Raw genomic sequence first — 17,816 nt, 5'->3', positions numbered from 1 at the left:
ACGTTGAACAAAGGCCTGTAACCGTTTAAAAAAAAACAAAAAAACAAGTAGCCTAACCATTGCAAATAATTTAAAGCTGCAAATAAAACTGCAGCAAATGAACTAAAAAAATACTTAGCGTTGTGATCTTTTCTACACGTACGGGATTACAGCTGCGTCTTGCGGCGGTGAAAATAACCGACACACTTGGTTGCTGCGGGTCTGCTTTCCCGAACTCACCGTTGTGTTTCAGGAGCATATGTTGCCGCATAGTACTTGTAGTACTCTGGTAGCTCAATTTCGCTTGGCATATTTTACATTTCACCTTATTATCTCCTATTTCTGTAAAGTATTTCAATACTTCGCTGCGCTTTGCTTTAACCGCCATCTCTTAACTTTTTGAATTCTGGCGTTGTGCACACGGAATGGCACGCGCCACACAGAAATTTGATGCATTTAATTTGCTTTGTGCACATGGCACGCGTTAGTGGCGCCACACAGAAAATGTATATATTTGCTTCAGAAAACTTGTCTGTGTGTGTATATGCAAACTCGAGTTTGCCTGTCCACCAACCGAGTTCATTTTTAACGGGGAGTACTCGAGAAGATTCCTCATGCCCATCCCTACAAAATATGTATTTAAAAAAAGAAAAAAAAAGGTGGTTAAGTCTAGGTTGATGTTTCGGCGTGAGTTCAGCAGACAGTTACAGACACACTAGCTCAAGCCTCCAAGTCAAGTGATCTGAAAGTGTGAACTTCATTCCAGTAAAGGACAATGTTGCAGCCGTCGTGGTTTAGGTACCTTAAACTAAGGCTGGGCGATAAAACGATAACGATATGTATCGCGATATACACGTAATCAATATCAATAGAAAATGTGTTCGATAGAACGTTGAACCAGAGGTTGCGAAGCAAGGTTGGTTGCACAAACAAAGGCACTCGTCCTCTGGTACTAGCAACGTATGGAGTGACACGCTAATAGCCAATCATGTAACAGTATCATTTTTGGTTGCGCCATCTCGTTGTGTCGTGTTCACAGAAACAGCGTGCTGTGAGATGTGAAAGATGAGTACCGCAACAAGCGAGGAAATTGTTGATAAAATTTGAAATGTCTGCTCGCCAGTATGGCATTTCTTTGGATTTTACAAGTCAGACCGTAGTCAGACTAATGTTGTCTGTAAATTATGCAAGACCGTAGTCCCCACCAAGACTGGGAATACAACAAACTTATTTTACCACCTTAGCCGCTCTCACCCTTTGGAGCACAGCCGTATCATGTCTCGCTGCTAGGCTTAAAGAGTTCAACGTTCAAAGCGGAATGGTTATTGCGGGGGAGGAGCCGCGGCGGCAGTCGTGATCGTAATTTTCGGTTAGTGCTCCACGGAGTATTCAATTTGGAACAACACTGACATCTGAAAATTAGCGCACTTATGTAGTGCGGATAGTGTACTTCGTCTAAGTGTACTCATGGAAGTATGGATATCGGAACACTGCATATGTGCCGTGTTCCAATGTCCATATTATCCGTACTTACTAGCCTAAGTTTGAGTACGTAGGGCGTTCCGATTCAGATCGGGCGAAAATAAGTGTACTGAAAGGACCCGGATGTTGTATTCAAAAAGGTTGAATCACGAAGTGTGCGGCGATGTACACTTTTCGTACTCAACGGCAGCCATCTTAGCTACGTAGCGGAAGTGGGCAGGGCCAGGCAGAGCCAACGTCGGCGCATTATCCACATAGCCTATATTAATAGAGTCATTTTGTAGTTTTTATAGCTGCTAGGCGTAAACAGTTCACCGTTCAAAGCGGGATGTTTATTGCGGGGGAGGATTCTCTATATGTTTAACAATTATTATTTTAGATTAGTTTGCCATTTTTTGACTTTATAAGAAAAGCACCTTGTATATACCTTTTTGAATGTTAAAACAGAAATAATAATTACCACTCGTTTTTTAATATATTTCTGTTTCTGAAACGAGAATCAAATGCCCAATATATACACAGACCCATCAGCTGGTGTACCCAGGGAACTCACAAGGAAGCAAAGGAGTCTGAAATGACCCCACATGGTATCATGGACCTATTATGTGTGGGTGCAATAAATAAGACAGATATGATGGTGGCGGTGCCAGCCCCACGTCAGGTTTCAAAAACAAGTAATACTGAAACTGAATCTCAAACTTGATCCTGAAATGTATTTAACATGAAATATTGTACAGGGACAGGGCTGTGGCCGCAATCGATGGAGGAGGCAGTCAGGTGTGCAGGAAGACAACAACAGGAGTATGATGGACAGGGATCTGACATGGACGGGGAATTTTTTTATTTAAACATTCAGAGGAAATCAGGCCTACTGTAGGCCTATGTAAATAAGATGTCTAGGATAGTATAAATGATAACTGTAAATGGCAGGTGTACTTTGCTTTTGATGGAGCCATAATTTTATATTGATGAAAGCATTTTATTGATGGGCACCTTTCAGGCCACTTAAGCACACCTTACATAAAATATTAAAAACACTTGGGTGGAGCGTGTTTGTCACTTATGTGAAAGAGCTGGAGTAACGGAATAAGATGCAGCTGGGCAGGGTGCTGAGAGGTGATGCATGAGGCATGATGGTGGCACGGCAGACAAGTACAGGAGCATGATGGACTGGGATCTGATGAGGAAACAAAGATTTTCTAACTTAAGATAAAATATGCTCTGAAGTTTCCAGTTTCTGCAAACAGAAGAGAAGGGGTTTAGTTAAAGCTTTTTTATCATTAATAAGATAGACTGTGACAAACAATCAATAACAAACAAAAAAATAGTCTTAGTTTAACGGAGCACTGATCTAGGCCCTCTCGGATGCCAGGTCGAAACCACATTTGTTTCACTACGACTCCTTTCAGCTGCACACCCCTCCTTCTCCAGCAAAAAAATAGAGAGTACGGCTAATAAAACGCTTGAGGTGTCGTTTTGAAAAGAAAAAACTTAAATTTTTTTAGCACATAGCATAAAGATAATTATGAGCCTTTGATTGATATCCAGACATTTTTTGCGGAGACACATTCCTGTTCCCCACTTGTATTGAGTGATCGGAGATATTTACTTCTGGGTCCCTTGAATCGAGGGACCCGTCCACTATGGAAAGCCAAGAAGGCCACAATCCGGCCCTAGAATGGCGCGGTAAAAGTGCAAAACCGTACGGATTCCGTGCGGTTTGGCAAGAATTCCGTTCGGATTCCGTACGGTTTTGAATGACTAATAGCCGCGGCTATTAGTCATTCACTCCGGCTATTAGTCATTCACTCCGGCTATTAGTTATTCACTCCGGCTATTAGGTATGCAGAACGAGCCCCTCCATCTCCTTTGCTTGACCACTAAGTTTGAAGGCTGTCTAACCAATAAGTGAAGAGAAACACCAGACTAAAGTAACGCATTGTCGAGACTAGAGCTGCAGTGCCTCCATGTTTCGCCGTAACATAAAGCTGTGTTGTCTTTACTAGTTTCACTACAATGTAATGACCACCACTGGCTAGTGGAAAATACATTTGTGTCTAGTACAGTGATATATTTGTATATGTTAGGCTATATATTGAGATGGCAGTATGCGTAATACCCGTCAATATTCGGGGATGCCCTCATCCCCAGATTGTTCTCGATATGCAGTAGCCAGCTAGGCCATAACATTACAATATTTCATGGATGCAAGGAAGCCAAGACAATCGATCTATATCTATAGCCTACATGACAACACGCACACACACACACGCACACACTTTAAACACACTGGTAAAGCAATAGGAGCCTGCATTGGCTAAAGTTGTTGGAATGCACGTTATTTTATAACAGGGAAAGGCAAAGTTGTGCATTACAATACAAACACGACAATAATTGGCACCATTCTTGCGCACTCAGAAGAACATGAACTGAATAAATGCCAGGTAGGCTATATAGCATATCGGAGACGGGCACACAATCAGTGCACTTGTGATCGAAACGCCATAGTGGTTTGGATACCAAGTGATGATAAGCGGGAGTATTTATACATCTAGAACGTTTGTATTTAAGCGGGAATCATTTTCATTTGCGCTCCATGCCACCAATCTAACCAACCAATGAAATCGTCACATAAACAAACTAATCGACAAGACGAGGGATAAACGACAAGGGATATATCTCTTGTCTTTTATCCCTCTATTCCCCACTATTCACGGAGCCTGAGGTGAATAATTCTTAATTAAATAGTCTAGATAGATAGATAGCCTAGTCAAGTCTTTATTAATACCAAACGACACAAATCGTCGGGAATCCATTTAGGTGGTTCGGCCCACACAGGACAGTAGCCTACAAGACCACACAGAACAAGTCTGACTGGACATACAAACAATGCATCACATTAAACTAAAACTAGACACGCGTTGATAGATAGATAGACAGATAGGCCCAGATAGATAGATATGTTCCATTATTTGCCTTGCGGAGCCAACCAGTCCTGTGCACGTATGCAAATTAGCCATGTGCGCCAATGTCTATTTGTTTTGAGTGCGACAAATGAGGGCAGATCATGATTTGCAGATGCAGATCAGTGAAACATATTTAACTAGCCTACTACAGCACGCAGGGTTTTTTGTTCTCGGTTGTAATTAGCCTACATTTTAGGAGTTTTTTTATATTGGAGGGAATCACTTTCCTACTTGTTGTCGAAGCACTTTATCCAACAAGCAAAACCGTCTCGGCAATATGGCCAAAGTGTATGGGAGAGTTCACTCTTTGATATGGCTGTCTGTATTAAAAGCATACGGCTCCTTTAAATGCGTCTGCATAATTGAATTGTACGACTTGAGCGACCTAAGCGAACAGAAATATTCGCAGCGAAACTTTGTGAGCGAGTCCCACCCCTCTATAGGGGCTGGGACCCTCTGACGCTACAGAACTATTAGAGCAGTGCCAGTGGGTGGGACTTCACCAGCAGAAACGATTGTTATGTTATTATAACTCTAGTTCTATGATTGTAGGCGTAGCCGCCTAGGCTTCGCCTTATGGGCTTGTCCCGTGCGCGCGCTGGCACGCGCTGAAAATTCAAACTATGCACCTATCAGCGTGGGCACCGCCCACATTTCCCACGGTATCGTGTCTATATAACGCGGTGTATACCGTCGCTCATCCTCCGCGCTTTTCTTTCAGCATTTGGAGGGTACAGCAGGTGGGAAACTAGACTGCTACGCCTACAATCATAGAACTAGAGTTATAATAACATAACTATCGTTCTATTTCATGTAGGCTACGCCGTCTAGGCTACGCCTTATGGGCTAAGGTGAAGCTGCGAGCGGAGCCCGATCAATGTACTCCTGCTGGACCCCAGTCAAAACGACCTAAGTCACCAGAGCACATTAAGACTCAAAAAGCCAAGGAAGTGTAAAACACAACAGCTTGATAAAAACTAATTCCTCCTAAATCAAGCAAGGCAATGATCAAGGGAGAAAAAAGTGAGTCTGTAAAGACTCCGGCTCTAATCCGTGCTTCATGGAACCCATGAAAAGGAAAAGAAAAACCAGAGCAACACGGTTTCCATTAGGTCCGCTACCACCGGGGGCGGAGCTACGGAATCCGGCTCTCCAATAATGGGACTCTCTCGGCCGTTTCTTATTTGAAGAAACCGGCGGGAGTGCCACACTGGTAAACAAAACCACCAGACAATTGGCGAGCCAATAGAAAACCCCCTAGCCTGTTTTTCATTTGAAAAAAGGTGGAAGAGTAAGACTGGTAATCAAGTCCAACTCGCCATCCGGCGAGAGGAAATCCAACCACGCCGCTTTAAAGAACATGTCTATATTCTTAAGCCGTAAAAGGGGTCCCGGACTCCAGCACAGAGTTGCCGAGTGAGTCCCTGGACATGTCTAACATGTAAAAACGGACAAAGGGGCCGGGGGAAGACCATGACGCAGCTGCGCAGATGTCTTCCACCGAAACGCCCTTGAGTAGAGCCGTTGAAGCGGCCACGCTCCGTGTGGAGTGAGCTTTAACGCTCAACGGTGGCGCCAAGCCCTGCCGAGAGTAGGCTAAGCAAACACCCTCACATACCCAGCGAGAAAACCGCTGCTTAGAGAGAGCGCGGCCCCTGCTAGCGTCGCTATAACACACAAACAACTGTTGTGTGGAGCGGAACGCGGCCGAGCGATTCACGTACATAGCCAACGCCCGAACCGGGCACAGGAGATGCAACTCCGCCTCCGCCTCACTAGAATGAGGCGGGGGGTGAAAAGCCTTAAGCACAATATCCCTCGAACGAAAATAACTATTAATGTTCTTCGGGAGGAACGCAGGATTAGGTCTGAGCAAAGCGAAGGAGCTGTCCTCGTTTAGCAACAAGCAACTCGGGCTGACAGACAGAGCGGTTAGCTCACCGGCCCGCTTGGCAGAAACCAAGGCCAACAAGAGTGCCGTCTTAAATGACAGGGCATCCAAAGGGGCCTGAGAAAGAGGCTTGAAAGGATCCCTGGACAATCCGCGCAACACGGTGGGGAGATCCCAGCGTGGTGTAAGCACGCGTGAAACAGGCCTCACCCGTCTAGCCCCACGCAAGAATCTCTTGACCAGTGGATGGATGAAGATCGGTCCACCATCACAGCCTCCATGGCCAGCCGAAACGGCTGCCGCATAGACCTTGATAGTGGAGAAGGCCAAACCTTTTTCCAATAAGTTTTGCAGAAACGAAAGCACGCTTCCCACCTCGCATTGAGATGGGACAGCGTGGTTCGTCTCACACCAATTAGAGAAGGCGCACCACTTCGCCGCATAGAGGGAAGAAGTAGAAGGCGCACGAGCACTCTGAATAGTGTTGATAACCGTCTCAGGCAAACCTTTGCCCTGCTGGATCAACCTCTCAGGAGCCAAACCAACAGCCGTCCCGAGACATCGGGCGGGTGGTGCACCGTCCCGTGGGCCTGTGAAAGCGCATCCGGCCTGAACGGTACTGGCCAAGGCGCCGACCGCGAGAGCGCGGCCAGCTCTGGAAACCACAGAGCTGAACGGTTCTCCGGGGCCACTAATATCAGGGACAGTCTCTCCTGTCTGACCCGTTCCAGAAGAGGAAGGATCAGCTGGAGCGGGGGAAACGCATACAAGAGAGCCCGCGGCCAAGGTGTGTGTGCCAACGCATCTACCCCCAGCGGGGGAAGATCCCGAGGGCTGAGGGAGATCCACCACCTGCAGTGCGTGTTCTCCCTGGACGCGAAGAGGTCCACCTGCGCTGTCCCGAACCTCTGCCAGATCAGTCTGACAATGTCGGGATGTAACCGCCACTCGTCTCGGCGGGGACCGCCTCGAGACATGAGGTCCGCCCCAAAGCTCTGGGCGCCCGCGATATGCAGGGCTCTCAGACTGAGGAGATACTGATGAGCCCAAAGCCAGAGCTCGACCGCCTTTCGGTGGAGAGCAGGGGAGCGGACTCCCCCCTGTCTGTTGATGTACGCCGCCGCCGACACGCTGTCTGTCCTGATCAGAACGTGGCGGCCGTGCACCAGGTGAAAGAAATGCAACAGCACTTTCCTCACAGCGTCGAGCTCCAACACATTTATGTGTTCTGTAGGGGGCGTGCGCCACTCGTCTCCGACCGAGTGAGAGAGGCACGTTCCTCCCCAACCCGTCAACGAGGCGTCCGTGAAGACCACTATGTAGGACGCCACCCTGCCCAGGGGAACACCCCTGAGAAGGGCGGAGGGTCCTTTCCAATATTCCAGGTCTGGCGACACCGAACGGGGAACGAGGAGCACCCTGAGCTTGTGTCGCCTGGGGTCCAACCGTTGACGAGCAAACCACCGCTGGAGTCTGCGCATAAAAAGCAGACCCAGGGGGACCACGGGGTGGGCAGCTGCCATCAGCCCTAACAGGCGCATGGTGGACAGTGCGGTCACGTTTCTGCGAACGTGAAAACGGGAGAGCGCCGACAGGATGGCGTCTCGCCGAGGAGGCGAAAGCATCGCAGTCATAGTGGCTGAGTCTAGGCAAAGCCCCAAGTAGACTGTCTGCCGGCTGGGGAGCGGTGAGCTCTTCTCCCAGTTGATGGCAAAACCCAGGAAGGAGGAGATGGTTTATCATCAACATGGTGTCCCTTCTCGCGGTCTCTTCTGAGTTGCTCAGAATAAGCAGGTCGTCTAGGTAGAAGAGAATCCTCTTTCCCTGACGCCTGAGCGGTTCCAACGCCGTGTCCACACACTTCGAGAAAGTGCGCGGAGCCAGGGAATAGCCGAACGGCAGACACTGGTACTCGTACGCCATCCCCATAAAGGCAAAGCGGAGAAACTTCCTGTGCGCCTGCCGAACAGGGACGTGGAAGTAAGCATCCTTGAGATCCAGGGATGTGAACCAATCGCCCTCTCTCACACACCGGAACAACGCTCCGACAGTGAGCATTCTGAACTTCCTCGTGGCACCGAATCTGTTGTACACGCGAAGATCCAGAATAGGTCTCTTTTCCCCTGACTTCTTGGAAACCAGGAAGTAGCGGGAATAAAACCCTAGGTGAGACTCGTAGGGGGGAACGACAGTGATGGCCCCCTTTACCAAGAGACGTGCCACCTCTGCTGCTAGAGCCGTGCTCGCAGCCGGGTCCCATAGCGTGGTCTCCACCAACCCCATAAAGGGTGGGGGACGATGCTTGAACTGTATGGGATGGCCCCATCTCAACGTGGTGTCCAACCACGATGGCAGAACGCACCGCTCTTGCCAACACGCATAGCGGTCGGAGAGAGGGCGAGCCGACAGCTGAGGAAGACCGTCCAGGAATAACCCGTATTCCTCTGCCCCTACCGCCTCCACACTGCGTGTGAACCAAGGGGGGCTTCCCATGAAAGGGAGGAGGCTCAGCAAGCGTAGGAGACGTAACAGAACTAGCCGCTGTAAAAACAACGAGCTGTCTAGACGTCGCGCTCGTGCCCGCTGAACAGGGAGCGAGCCGTCCGACCGCCACCCTACAGCCACCGGGCTGAGGGGGGGAAAGAGGCAACATGGAGGAGCGCACCACAAGCGTAGGACGCAGGTGGCCTGAGGAATATCGCTCTTTAGGTACCATGTACTGCCGTTCGGCCGAACGGTCTTTACTTTTTTCTTTAATAGGGAAAGAAAAAGTAGGAGCAAGCGTCCGGAACTTCCCGGTCCGTGGCGCTGCTGCTCTCCCCGTGCGCGGCAGCTGCGGCTGTGGCTGCTGCTGCACCGGGGCTAGAATCGGAGGCGGCCCCCTGGAACGCTGGGACTGGCCTAGACCCCGCTTCCTCCCAGCCTGCTGGCGGGAGGAGCCCGTGAGAATCGCCCCGAACCGGGAACGATTCTCACGGACTGACTGCTGGTGCGCGAGCACCTCGGAGAACTTGGGACCAAATAGGCCATCCGGCGCTAGTGGACCCTGGACGAGGCTGGCCCGCTCTCGTTCCGGCACCGCAGTGTGGGAGAGCCATATGACCCTTTGAATCATGGTAGCCCACGCCATATGCCGGCCGGCCGAAACGGCTATCGGCTGGCATAGCTGGAGGATGGCTCTGTAAAAGCGGGAAACCGCCAGCCATCTCGCGGCTTCCTCCGGGCCGTAGGCCTCCCTGTGAGCCGACAAGGAGACCATGTCAGAGGAGAGCAGGGCGATGTTGTTGACCGCCGCCGCGGATTGAGAGGCACAAACGAACACCCTGTCCGTTAGGCCGACAATCTGCTTCTGGAGGCGGTCGGGGGGCAGCGGCTTTTCGTTAGGGAGCCATCCGTCGCCCGGACAGAGAAGCGCTGCCAGGGGAGGCTCCAGGCGAGGGATCCCCCTCGCCTGAGTATCGGCCCACCCCTCCACTTTGGTGAAATCCGTGTAGGATCTTACCGGAGCCTTCAGGGTCGAAGGGTCCTCACCTGCAGCAATAAACAAGTGCTGCAAAGGCGGGAACAAGGGGCACTGGGTAACCCGCCGGGAAAAAGATGGGGTGCGAAAGCACTCGCCCTGCATATCGTCAGATACGGGGGCAAGAGGCGGGGCTGGCATGGGAATCCCTTTGACTGCCGCCGCCTCACCCATGATCTCCCGGAAGAGATCGGTCATCCGGCGCGGACCCTCGTGTTGTATGACGGTGGCGGTTGTAACCCGAGAGCGGGAAAAACCGGACGCCGAGTCGCCGAAGACGTCGTCCAGGGAGGCGTCGATGATGCCATCGTTGACGAAAGGGCCGGCCCTGAACAGGTCGATGGCGTCAGCCAGTTCCACCGCAGGGGAAAAGAAGAGATGCTCGGAGAGGATCCCCTCTTCAGGCAGCTCCCGGCAGGCGACACAGGAGACGGGGGCCGCCATAGCAGCCGCGGCGTGGTCGGCGCCAAGGCACCGAAAGCACGCCAAGTGACCGTCACCCGGTGCCAGGGAGGCGGGACAGGAGGCGCATAGGAGTCCTGAAAAGGACCTAGCTCCAGGAGCGCTCTCAGATGGCCCTGAAAAGGGCTGTTTGTCCGCGGCCTCGCCCAAGCCGCTGCCACCGGCTTGGGAGATCCGTGTTGAAGTTCTCATTTTCTTAATAGTAGTTCTCAATTTCTCGCTGATAAGCACAAGTGCTGAAAGAAAAGGGAGGATGAGCGACGGTATACACCGCGTTATATAGACACGATACCGTGGGAAATGTGGGCGGTGCCCACGCTGATAGGTGCATAGTTAGAATTTTCAGCGCGCGCAGACGCACGCACGGGACAAGCCCATAAGGCGAAGCCTAGACGGCGTAGCCTACATGAAATAGAACTACATCCACAGCGTCTGAAGCTAAGCTAACAGAGGCTGTTGATAAAACTGTAGTACAATGGCGGAGGGTACTGGATCTGACATAGAAGATGGCACCATGCAAAAGTTCACCATTCGAAAGAAATACAAACGAGGACTACCCGTATTTTCCGCACTATAAGGCGCACCGGATTATAAGGCGTACCTTCAATGAATGGCCTATTTTAGAACTGTTTTTGAACCAATCATTCGCCAGCAGACCTCTCTGTTGTACAACACTAACATCTGGTGTTCATTTTAAGAACTGCAACATACGTTTCCCTGTTAGTCCAACATTGCGGTTTTACCCTGTTCGTAGACGTGCACATAGTTTGTGTTAACATGCTTTTCCTAGGGACCTAGACCAAAACGGAAGCATATTTGACTAGTTATCTACTTTTTCTGCTCTTTCCTTTCGTCTCCCAGGAGAGGAGAACTGGCTGATCACTGCCACTGGTGTGACGGACTGCTACTACAACGTCGCGGACCTGCCAGCAGGGGGCACCTTCAGGTTCCGGGTGGCCTGTGTGAACAAGGCGGGCCAGGGTTCTTACAGCAACTGCTCCCCTAAAGTCAGCCTCGACCAAACAGGTAACTGATCAAATCCTTAACATATGTTTGTGTTTTCGCTGTTTAAGTTGATCTAAGATTGACCTGTCAGAGCTAGACAGGCCCATCCCGTCGCTGACGAGGATCTCCCCACCACCCAAACCAACAGTGTCCTCTTCTGTTTCACAGGTGGAGGAGCAGCACCGCCCAAAATGGCCGTCATCAAGACACTTCCTGTCTCCCCGGCGTCAGACCCCCCTTCCCCGTCCAAGACTGACGCCACTGCCAAGACCCCTCCTGTCTTCTCCTCCACTTCCTCAGCCACCACCACCTCCGACCCCGACAAGGGAGCCGCGCCGCCTCGCCCCTCGCCCGCCCCCGCCACACCGCCCTCGGCCCAGCCTCTAGCACCGCCACTGCACACCACCAAGCCGGCCCCGCGCTTCATCCTCCCCAAGCCCCAGAGCCCCATCAACGTGGTCCCCCCAATGACCCTGACCCCGTCCCCGCTGCTCACACCCCTGCCCCCCCCTGTCCCACTCAAGCCCCCCGCCGCTGTCCCCAGCTACGTCCCTGTCATCGTCACCTCCGCCTCCCGCGGGGTCACCCCCATCCCCGGCCCCACCCTCTTCTCCGCCCAGGTGCTGCAGGTGTCCAGCCTGAGCCCCATCGTTGGGGTGGCCAGCCCCCCCACCAGAGAGGCCCCTGGCCACTCCACCCCCTCCTCCACCTCCTCCGCCCTGGGCCTGGCCGCAGCCCAGAAGCCCTACACCTTCCTGGATGAGAAGGGAAGGTGAGTCGGGACAACCACTTAGCAGTCCTCTGAACCCCAAAACATTTGTAGCGCAACCTCAAACAAATACATTTCATCCTTTTTGTTGTTGTTGTTTTGAGCAGAGTGAAGCACACAGTGTAACTGTGTAATTGTTGCAGGGATGACTATATTTTGCTCGCTTCGTACCGGACTCGGGTCTATTTTTGAAGCTATACCTATCCAATCACGTTATTTTGCGTCTGTGCCGATACGCCCGCCTGCCTTGGGTTTCAGAGAGAACTGCAGACTGGGAGCTATTGGGGTTCGAACACACAACCCTTTGGCTGGGATTGAAACACCCTAACCACGAGACACTTTCTTCTGTCAAATGTGATACGCCTTGCTAATCACAGTGCTTGCGGTTGTGTGTGTGAGGGTTTGGGTTTGTGTGTGTGTTTGTTTGTGCGTATGTGCGCGTGCGTGTGTGTGTGTGTGTGTGCGTGTGTGTGTGTGTGTGTATGTAGGGGTCGGTTCGGCGTGGTGCGGGAGTGCCGGGAGAACGCCACGGGGAAGGTGTACATGGCCAAGATCGTGCCCTTCAGCCCTGAGAGCAAAGCGGTGGCGCTGCGCGAGTACGAGATCCTGAAGGTGCTGCACAATGAGCGTGTGATGGGGCTGCACGAGGCCTACGTCACGCCCCGCTACCTGGTGCTGGTGGCCGAGTACTGCACGGGCAAGGAGCTGCTCTACACCCTCATAGACAAGTGGGCTCTCTCTCTGGCTGTCTCTGTCTATCTCTCTGTGTCTCTGTGTGTCTCTCTCTCTCCATTATAAAGGGATAAAACTAAAGAACGATGGTCAAATAACCCAATGAAACTCGGACATGAAAGGAACCCCTTGTAAAATTGTCTGTGTCTTGTCCGTTTCCTTTGGTGTAAGCGTGTGTCTGCGAACCTGCGTGTGAGTCTGTGTGTGTGCGTCTGCGTATCTACTTGTGTGTGTGTGTGCGTCTGCGTACCTGCGTGGGTGCGTGTGTGTGCGCGTATCTGCGTGTGTGTGGGTGCTTGTGCATCTGCGTAACTGCTTGTCTGTGTGCGTTTGTGCGTCCTTGTACCTGCGTGCGTGTTGCCAGGTTCCGGTACTCTGAGGACGACGTGGTGACCTACCTGGTGCAGATGCTGCAGGGCGTGGAGTACCTGCACCACCGCCGGGTCCTCCACCTGGACCTGAAGCCCGACAACGTCATGGTCACCCACCTCAACGTGGTGAAGCTGGTGGACTTCGGCAGTGCACGCACCTTCAACCCGCTGCACCTCACGGCCTGCGCCGCCCCGCTGCCCGGCACCCTGGAGTTCATGGGTGAGTGTTAAAGGGGACATAATAGAGCAGGGTGATTTCACCGATGATGTCGTCTCACATTAAAAAAGGCAAAAATACGATAACAGATGGTCATAGGGTTAAAATGGCGGTGTGATAAGGTGTCGATGTGGTCAAGTAAAAAGTTTAACGTTCGCTTTTGTTGTTAACATTTCGCCATGTTTTCTATTTGTGCAAATCATGTCCTATGAGTATGTTCTGTGCTCATAGAGCACAATCCATTACTCTATGTTCTATGTTCTGCTCTCATAGTCTACATTTAAGACTACATCAAGAGCATACATTCAAACATGTACCGCATATTGTATTCCAGTCACTTCCATCTGATATAAGAAATGGATAATAAAATGTAACCCGTGCCAAATGTTGAACCTCAGAATGTTTTAACGTCCACCTCCCACTCTGTCCCTGACATGATGTCCTTGCTGTGGTTCAGCTCCAGAGATGGTGAAGGGGAATGTCGTGGGGCCCCCAGCAGACCTGTGGGCACTCGGGGTCATCACTTACATCATGTGAGTCAACATGTAGTCAAAATAGTACACAAAACTACGTTTTACACGCATTGTTGAAGATGGTCTACCGTATGAGCTACTCATGTAACACTGAATTTGAATGGATAAAGGACTCAAATGAAAGCTAGCTAGCTATATAGCTCAAAGCAATAAAGCTCCCAGCCATATAGCTCACATCCATATAATAAAAATAATAATACATTTTATTTATAACGCACTTTACATCAACTTAATGACCTCAAAGTGCTACAATGCAAATTAAAAGAAAGAAATACAACATAAAAGACTAACTAGATTAAAAAGAAAAATAATCATTTAAAATAGCAATTTAGCCAAAGGCTAATAGCTAACAGCCATATAGCTAACATCCACATAGCTCACAGCCAAATAGCTCACATTCATATAGTTCACCGCCATATAGCTCACAGACTTATAGCTCACCGCAATATTGCTCACAGACTTATAGCTCACCGCAATATAGCTCACAGTCATAAAGCTAACAGTCATGTAGCTCACAGCTATATAGCTAGCAGTTAAATAGCTAATAGCTCTAAAGGTAGTGTTGACAACTGATCCAAGTATATTGTGTTACATCTATGTTACAATAGTGCGACACTATTGTGTCCCACCATTGTAACACTATCGTATGTATCGTTTCATCCGTGACACCATGGAATCACATCAATAACGAAGGACTTCTTAATCTAACAAACTGTTTTCGGGGAACAGGTTGAGCGGCCGGCTGCCTTTCCAAGACAAAGATCCTCTCCAGACTGAGTCCAAGATCCATGTGGCAAAGTTTGACCCCACCCAGCTATACCCCAACGCCTCCCAGAGCGCCTCGGCCTTCCTCAAGAAGATGCTGAGCAGCTACCCCTGGTGGGCCACGTGCGCTAGGATAAACGTTGTGTTGACATTCTAGATCCTGCCTCAGAGCCTTTTCTCTGGGGTCCTGGGTGGGCGGGGACCTTGGAGGGGGGGGGGTTTTCCCTCCCGTCCCGTTTAATTGTATTTCATACAATTAAACGTTATTTAAACGTTAATTATCAAGTATCAATTATTTATCAATTAATCAATTAGCGTAAACTATACACGTAGTCTAATAATCAGTTTGAAGACAGAAAAGTGATTTCAATTTGACTGTTACTTTAATTGTAATATTCAAGTGTCTTATACACATGACTTCGAAAAGCAGGACAAAAGTCTGCAACACACTCGTGTGTGTGCATGTGTGGGTCTGTCTGTGTGTGCGTGTGTTAGTTTATGCACGCTTGTGTGTGCGTGTGTATGCGTGCATGTGTGCGTGCATGTGTGTTCCGGTTCCGGGACTCTGAACAGGAACTTTGCTTTTTTCCAATAGAAATACCATGAAACATGTGCGACACATGCTTATCACAGTGTGTGTGTGTGTGTGTGTGTGTGTGTGTGTGTGTGTGTGTGTGTGTGTGTGTGTGTGTGTGTGTGTGTGTGTGTGTGTGTGTGTGTGTGTGTGTGTGACCTCTCACAGGGCCCGCCCCACCACCAAGGAATGCTTCACCCACGCATGGCTGCAGGACTCCTACCTGATGAAGCTGCGGCGCCAGACGCTCAACTTCACCAGCGTGCGCCTCAAGGAGTATCTGGTGGAGCAGCACCAGCGGCGGGCTGAGCACGCCACCCACCACAGGGTGCTGCTGCGCACCTCCCAGTCCTCCCAGTCCTCCGCCACGACCGCACCCCCATCCCCCGGACCTGGGACCACCACGCCGCCTCCCTCTTCCTCCTCGTCTTCGCTCCGCTCCGACACGAAATGAGAACGATTTCCGATTGCCGGTTTCAGTTCTGAGTTCTGGGGAGATCCGTTTTCGGGACTTGGGCGGGTCGAAGTTCAGATGACTGAATCATCGATCGGGCAATGTTCGGTCGGGGGACGGCATCGGTCAGGCCGAGGCTTCGGTTGGTCAAACTTGGATCGGGAAAAGGTTCAGTTGGTCAGGATTTCTGTCTGTCAAAATTTGGTTGGCCGGAGCATCGGTTGGTCCTCCTTCACAGGGAGGACCAACCATGATCACCATAGCTCTTTCCCGACAGGCGTGCCTTCCTCCTCCGGGGCCACAGCTCGGATCAAGGCGACGGCCCTGGCTAGGTATGGGTGGAAAACAGAGAAGATGTGTGAGCACTTCCCTGGTCTGTGACGAGGAGTCTTTGAACAGTGATGTTGACATTGGGGGCTTCTACCACAGTAACTACTGATCCTGAGAGAGAACAATAAAACGAGAAGAGCGAGATTAAGAAGAATAAAAGAAAGATGGCTGTGTTTAAAGGTGGTTTGTGGAAGAGTTCAGCGCTCGTATGGACATGCAGGATGTTTGTGAGGAGCTGGTCCAGTTTCCTTCCTTTTCGCACGTTTTTTTGTTTAGGTTTGTTTTTCAGAGTTTAATTTAAAAAAAGTCAATCACATTGTGATACAGTATGGTGTGCACGTCTCTGATAAAACAGTTCTTCAAGTTGCACAATCAGCATGAAAAAAAACAAGAGTACAGATTTTTGTTAAGTAATGGACCCGGTAGGAACCAGCCCACTCACGTACTGTCATTTACGCTGTTAATTTATTCGCGCATTTTGAGTTACGATCACTTTTTAGCCTGAAATCACAGGCATGGTTTGACATTGTTAACGTTTTTTCCTCTTAATTTATTTGCATGCGTGTGGGTGCCGGCATGTTTTCAATCCACCCTCCTTACAAAAGAAAGAAAACAAAACGCAAAAAATAAATAAAAATGAACCTGTATTTGTGATTTTGCCATTGAAAGAATTCACGTTGAATACATGAACATGTTTTTGAGTGACCTCGGGGTTTGTGGTTACAATTTATCGTTCTGTGGTTTAATTTTTTTTGTTGCAATTTACCGTAACTGTAAGAAAACAAAGTAAAACAGTAAAATATTTAGTTTTAGTCGGCCCCAATGTACTTCTGTGTGGTTCGTAGCATCACCAATCTGGTTGCTCTTTGTAAAATCGCCCAGTGCCTGAAATGGATCAGTTTATCCTAGTATGAGCTGTAGGTGACGCTACTAGCTAACAGTAGAGGAGATGGGTATGGATCTGTTAGGAAGAAAGATTTGATGTTGATTATGTAAATCAGATTGATAATAGCCATGAAGACATGCATACACAAGCACATTCATCCAAACGTTCATTCAGTATTATTGCCAGAACTGCATCACGTCCATATGTTCACAACGTTTGTTGACTTACACACACAGGCACACTAACACAGAGACAAACACATACACAAACACATAGGTGCATACATAGATACATGCATACATAACGCACCTGACATTCTTGTAATAATAGGATATCTTGTGGATTGCTCTATCGAGGTATTACTTTTGTATGTTTGAATGGCTGAAGATTTGTAAATGTACCAATTTGCCGTGTTTGTAAGTGGAACATGTTTTTATGGGATAGTATGTAATAAAATGTTGACACAATTGTGAGATTTAATTTTCCTTTTACGCCAAAATATGGCGCAGACACTTTTGTGATAGTCCCTTGATCAAGGTGGTTTCAAGGAGCCCCGAGCTGGGCGTTCCTCCTCCTCCACTCCCACTCGGAGACGCTTGTGAAGAAGATAAGTAACCTATCTGCCAAACATAATTCATAATAAAGTACATGAATTGGATAAATGCGAGGTGTGTGTAAATGAGCAACACACTTTGTAAATGAAGAGAACAATGTAGGTTCTTTTCATTCCAGTCAGTTAGTTTTTTTGTTGTTTGTAAATAGCTACTGGCGAAAATAAAGATAAAACAACATCAAAGGGAGATAAACTGAAATAATTGGGTGATTAACATGTTTTACACATAAGCGGGTTGTTGAAGTCATGTAAGACAGTAGTAACGAA

The 17,816-nt window shown here is 49.4% G+C and overlaps 1 protein-coding gene across 1 annotated transcript in view; it reads left to right on the top strand.

The window, feature by feature from the left end:
• Positions 1-17,403, top strand: part of LOC115541713 (striated muscle preferentially expressed protein kinase) — a 149,851-nt gene extending 132,448 nt beyond the window's left edge. Inside the window, exons 35-41 of the mRNA XM_030353559.1 lie at positions 11,162-11,326; positions 11,474-12,077; positions 12,563-12,802; positions 13,171-13,397; positions 13,852-13,927; positions 14,657-14,806; positions 15,435-17,403. Coding sequence (XP_030209419.1) covers positions 11,162-11,326; positions 11,474-12,077; positions 12,563-12,802; positions 13,171-13,397; positions 13,852-13,927; positions 14,657-14,806; positions 15,435-15,720 — 1,748 coding nt within the window. The 3' untranslated portion in view covers positions 15,721-17,403. The remainder of the gene's footprint in view (positions 1-11,161; positions 11,327-11,473; positions 12,078-12,562; positions 12,803-13,170; positions 13,398-13,851; positions 13,928-14,656; positions 14,807-15,434) is intronic.
• The last annotated feature ends 413 nt before the right edge of the window (positions 17,404-17,816 follow it).

The sequence above is a fragment of the Gadus morhua genome, chromosome 4, assembly GCF_902167405.1.
Source record: "Gadus morhua chromosome 4, gadMor3.0, whole genome shotgun sequence".
NCBI classification, from domain to species: Eukaryota; Metazoa; Chordata; class Actinopteri; order Gadiformes; family Gadidae; genus Gadus; species Gadus morhua.
Note: the sequence above shows the minus strand (reverse complement) of the source record. Positions and strands in the feature narration are given on the sequence as shown.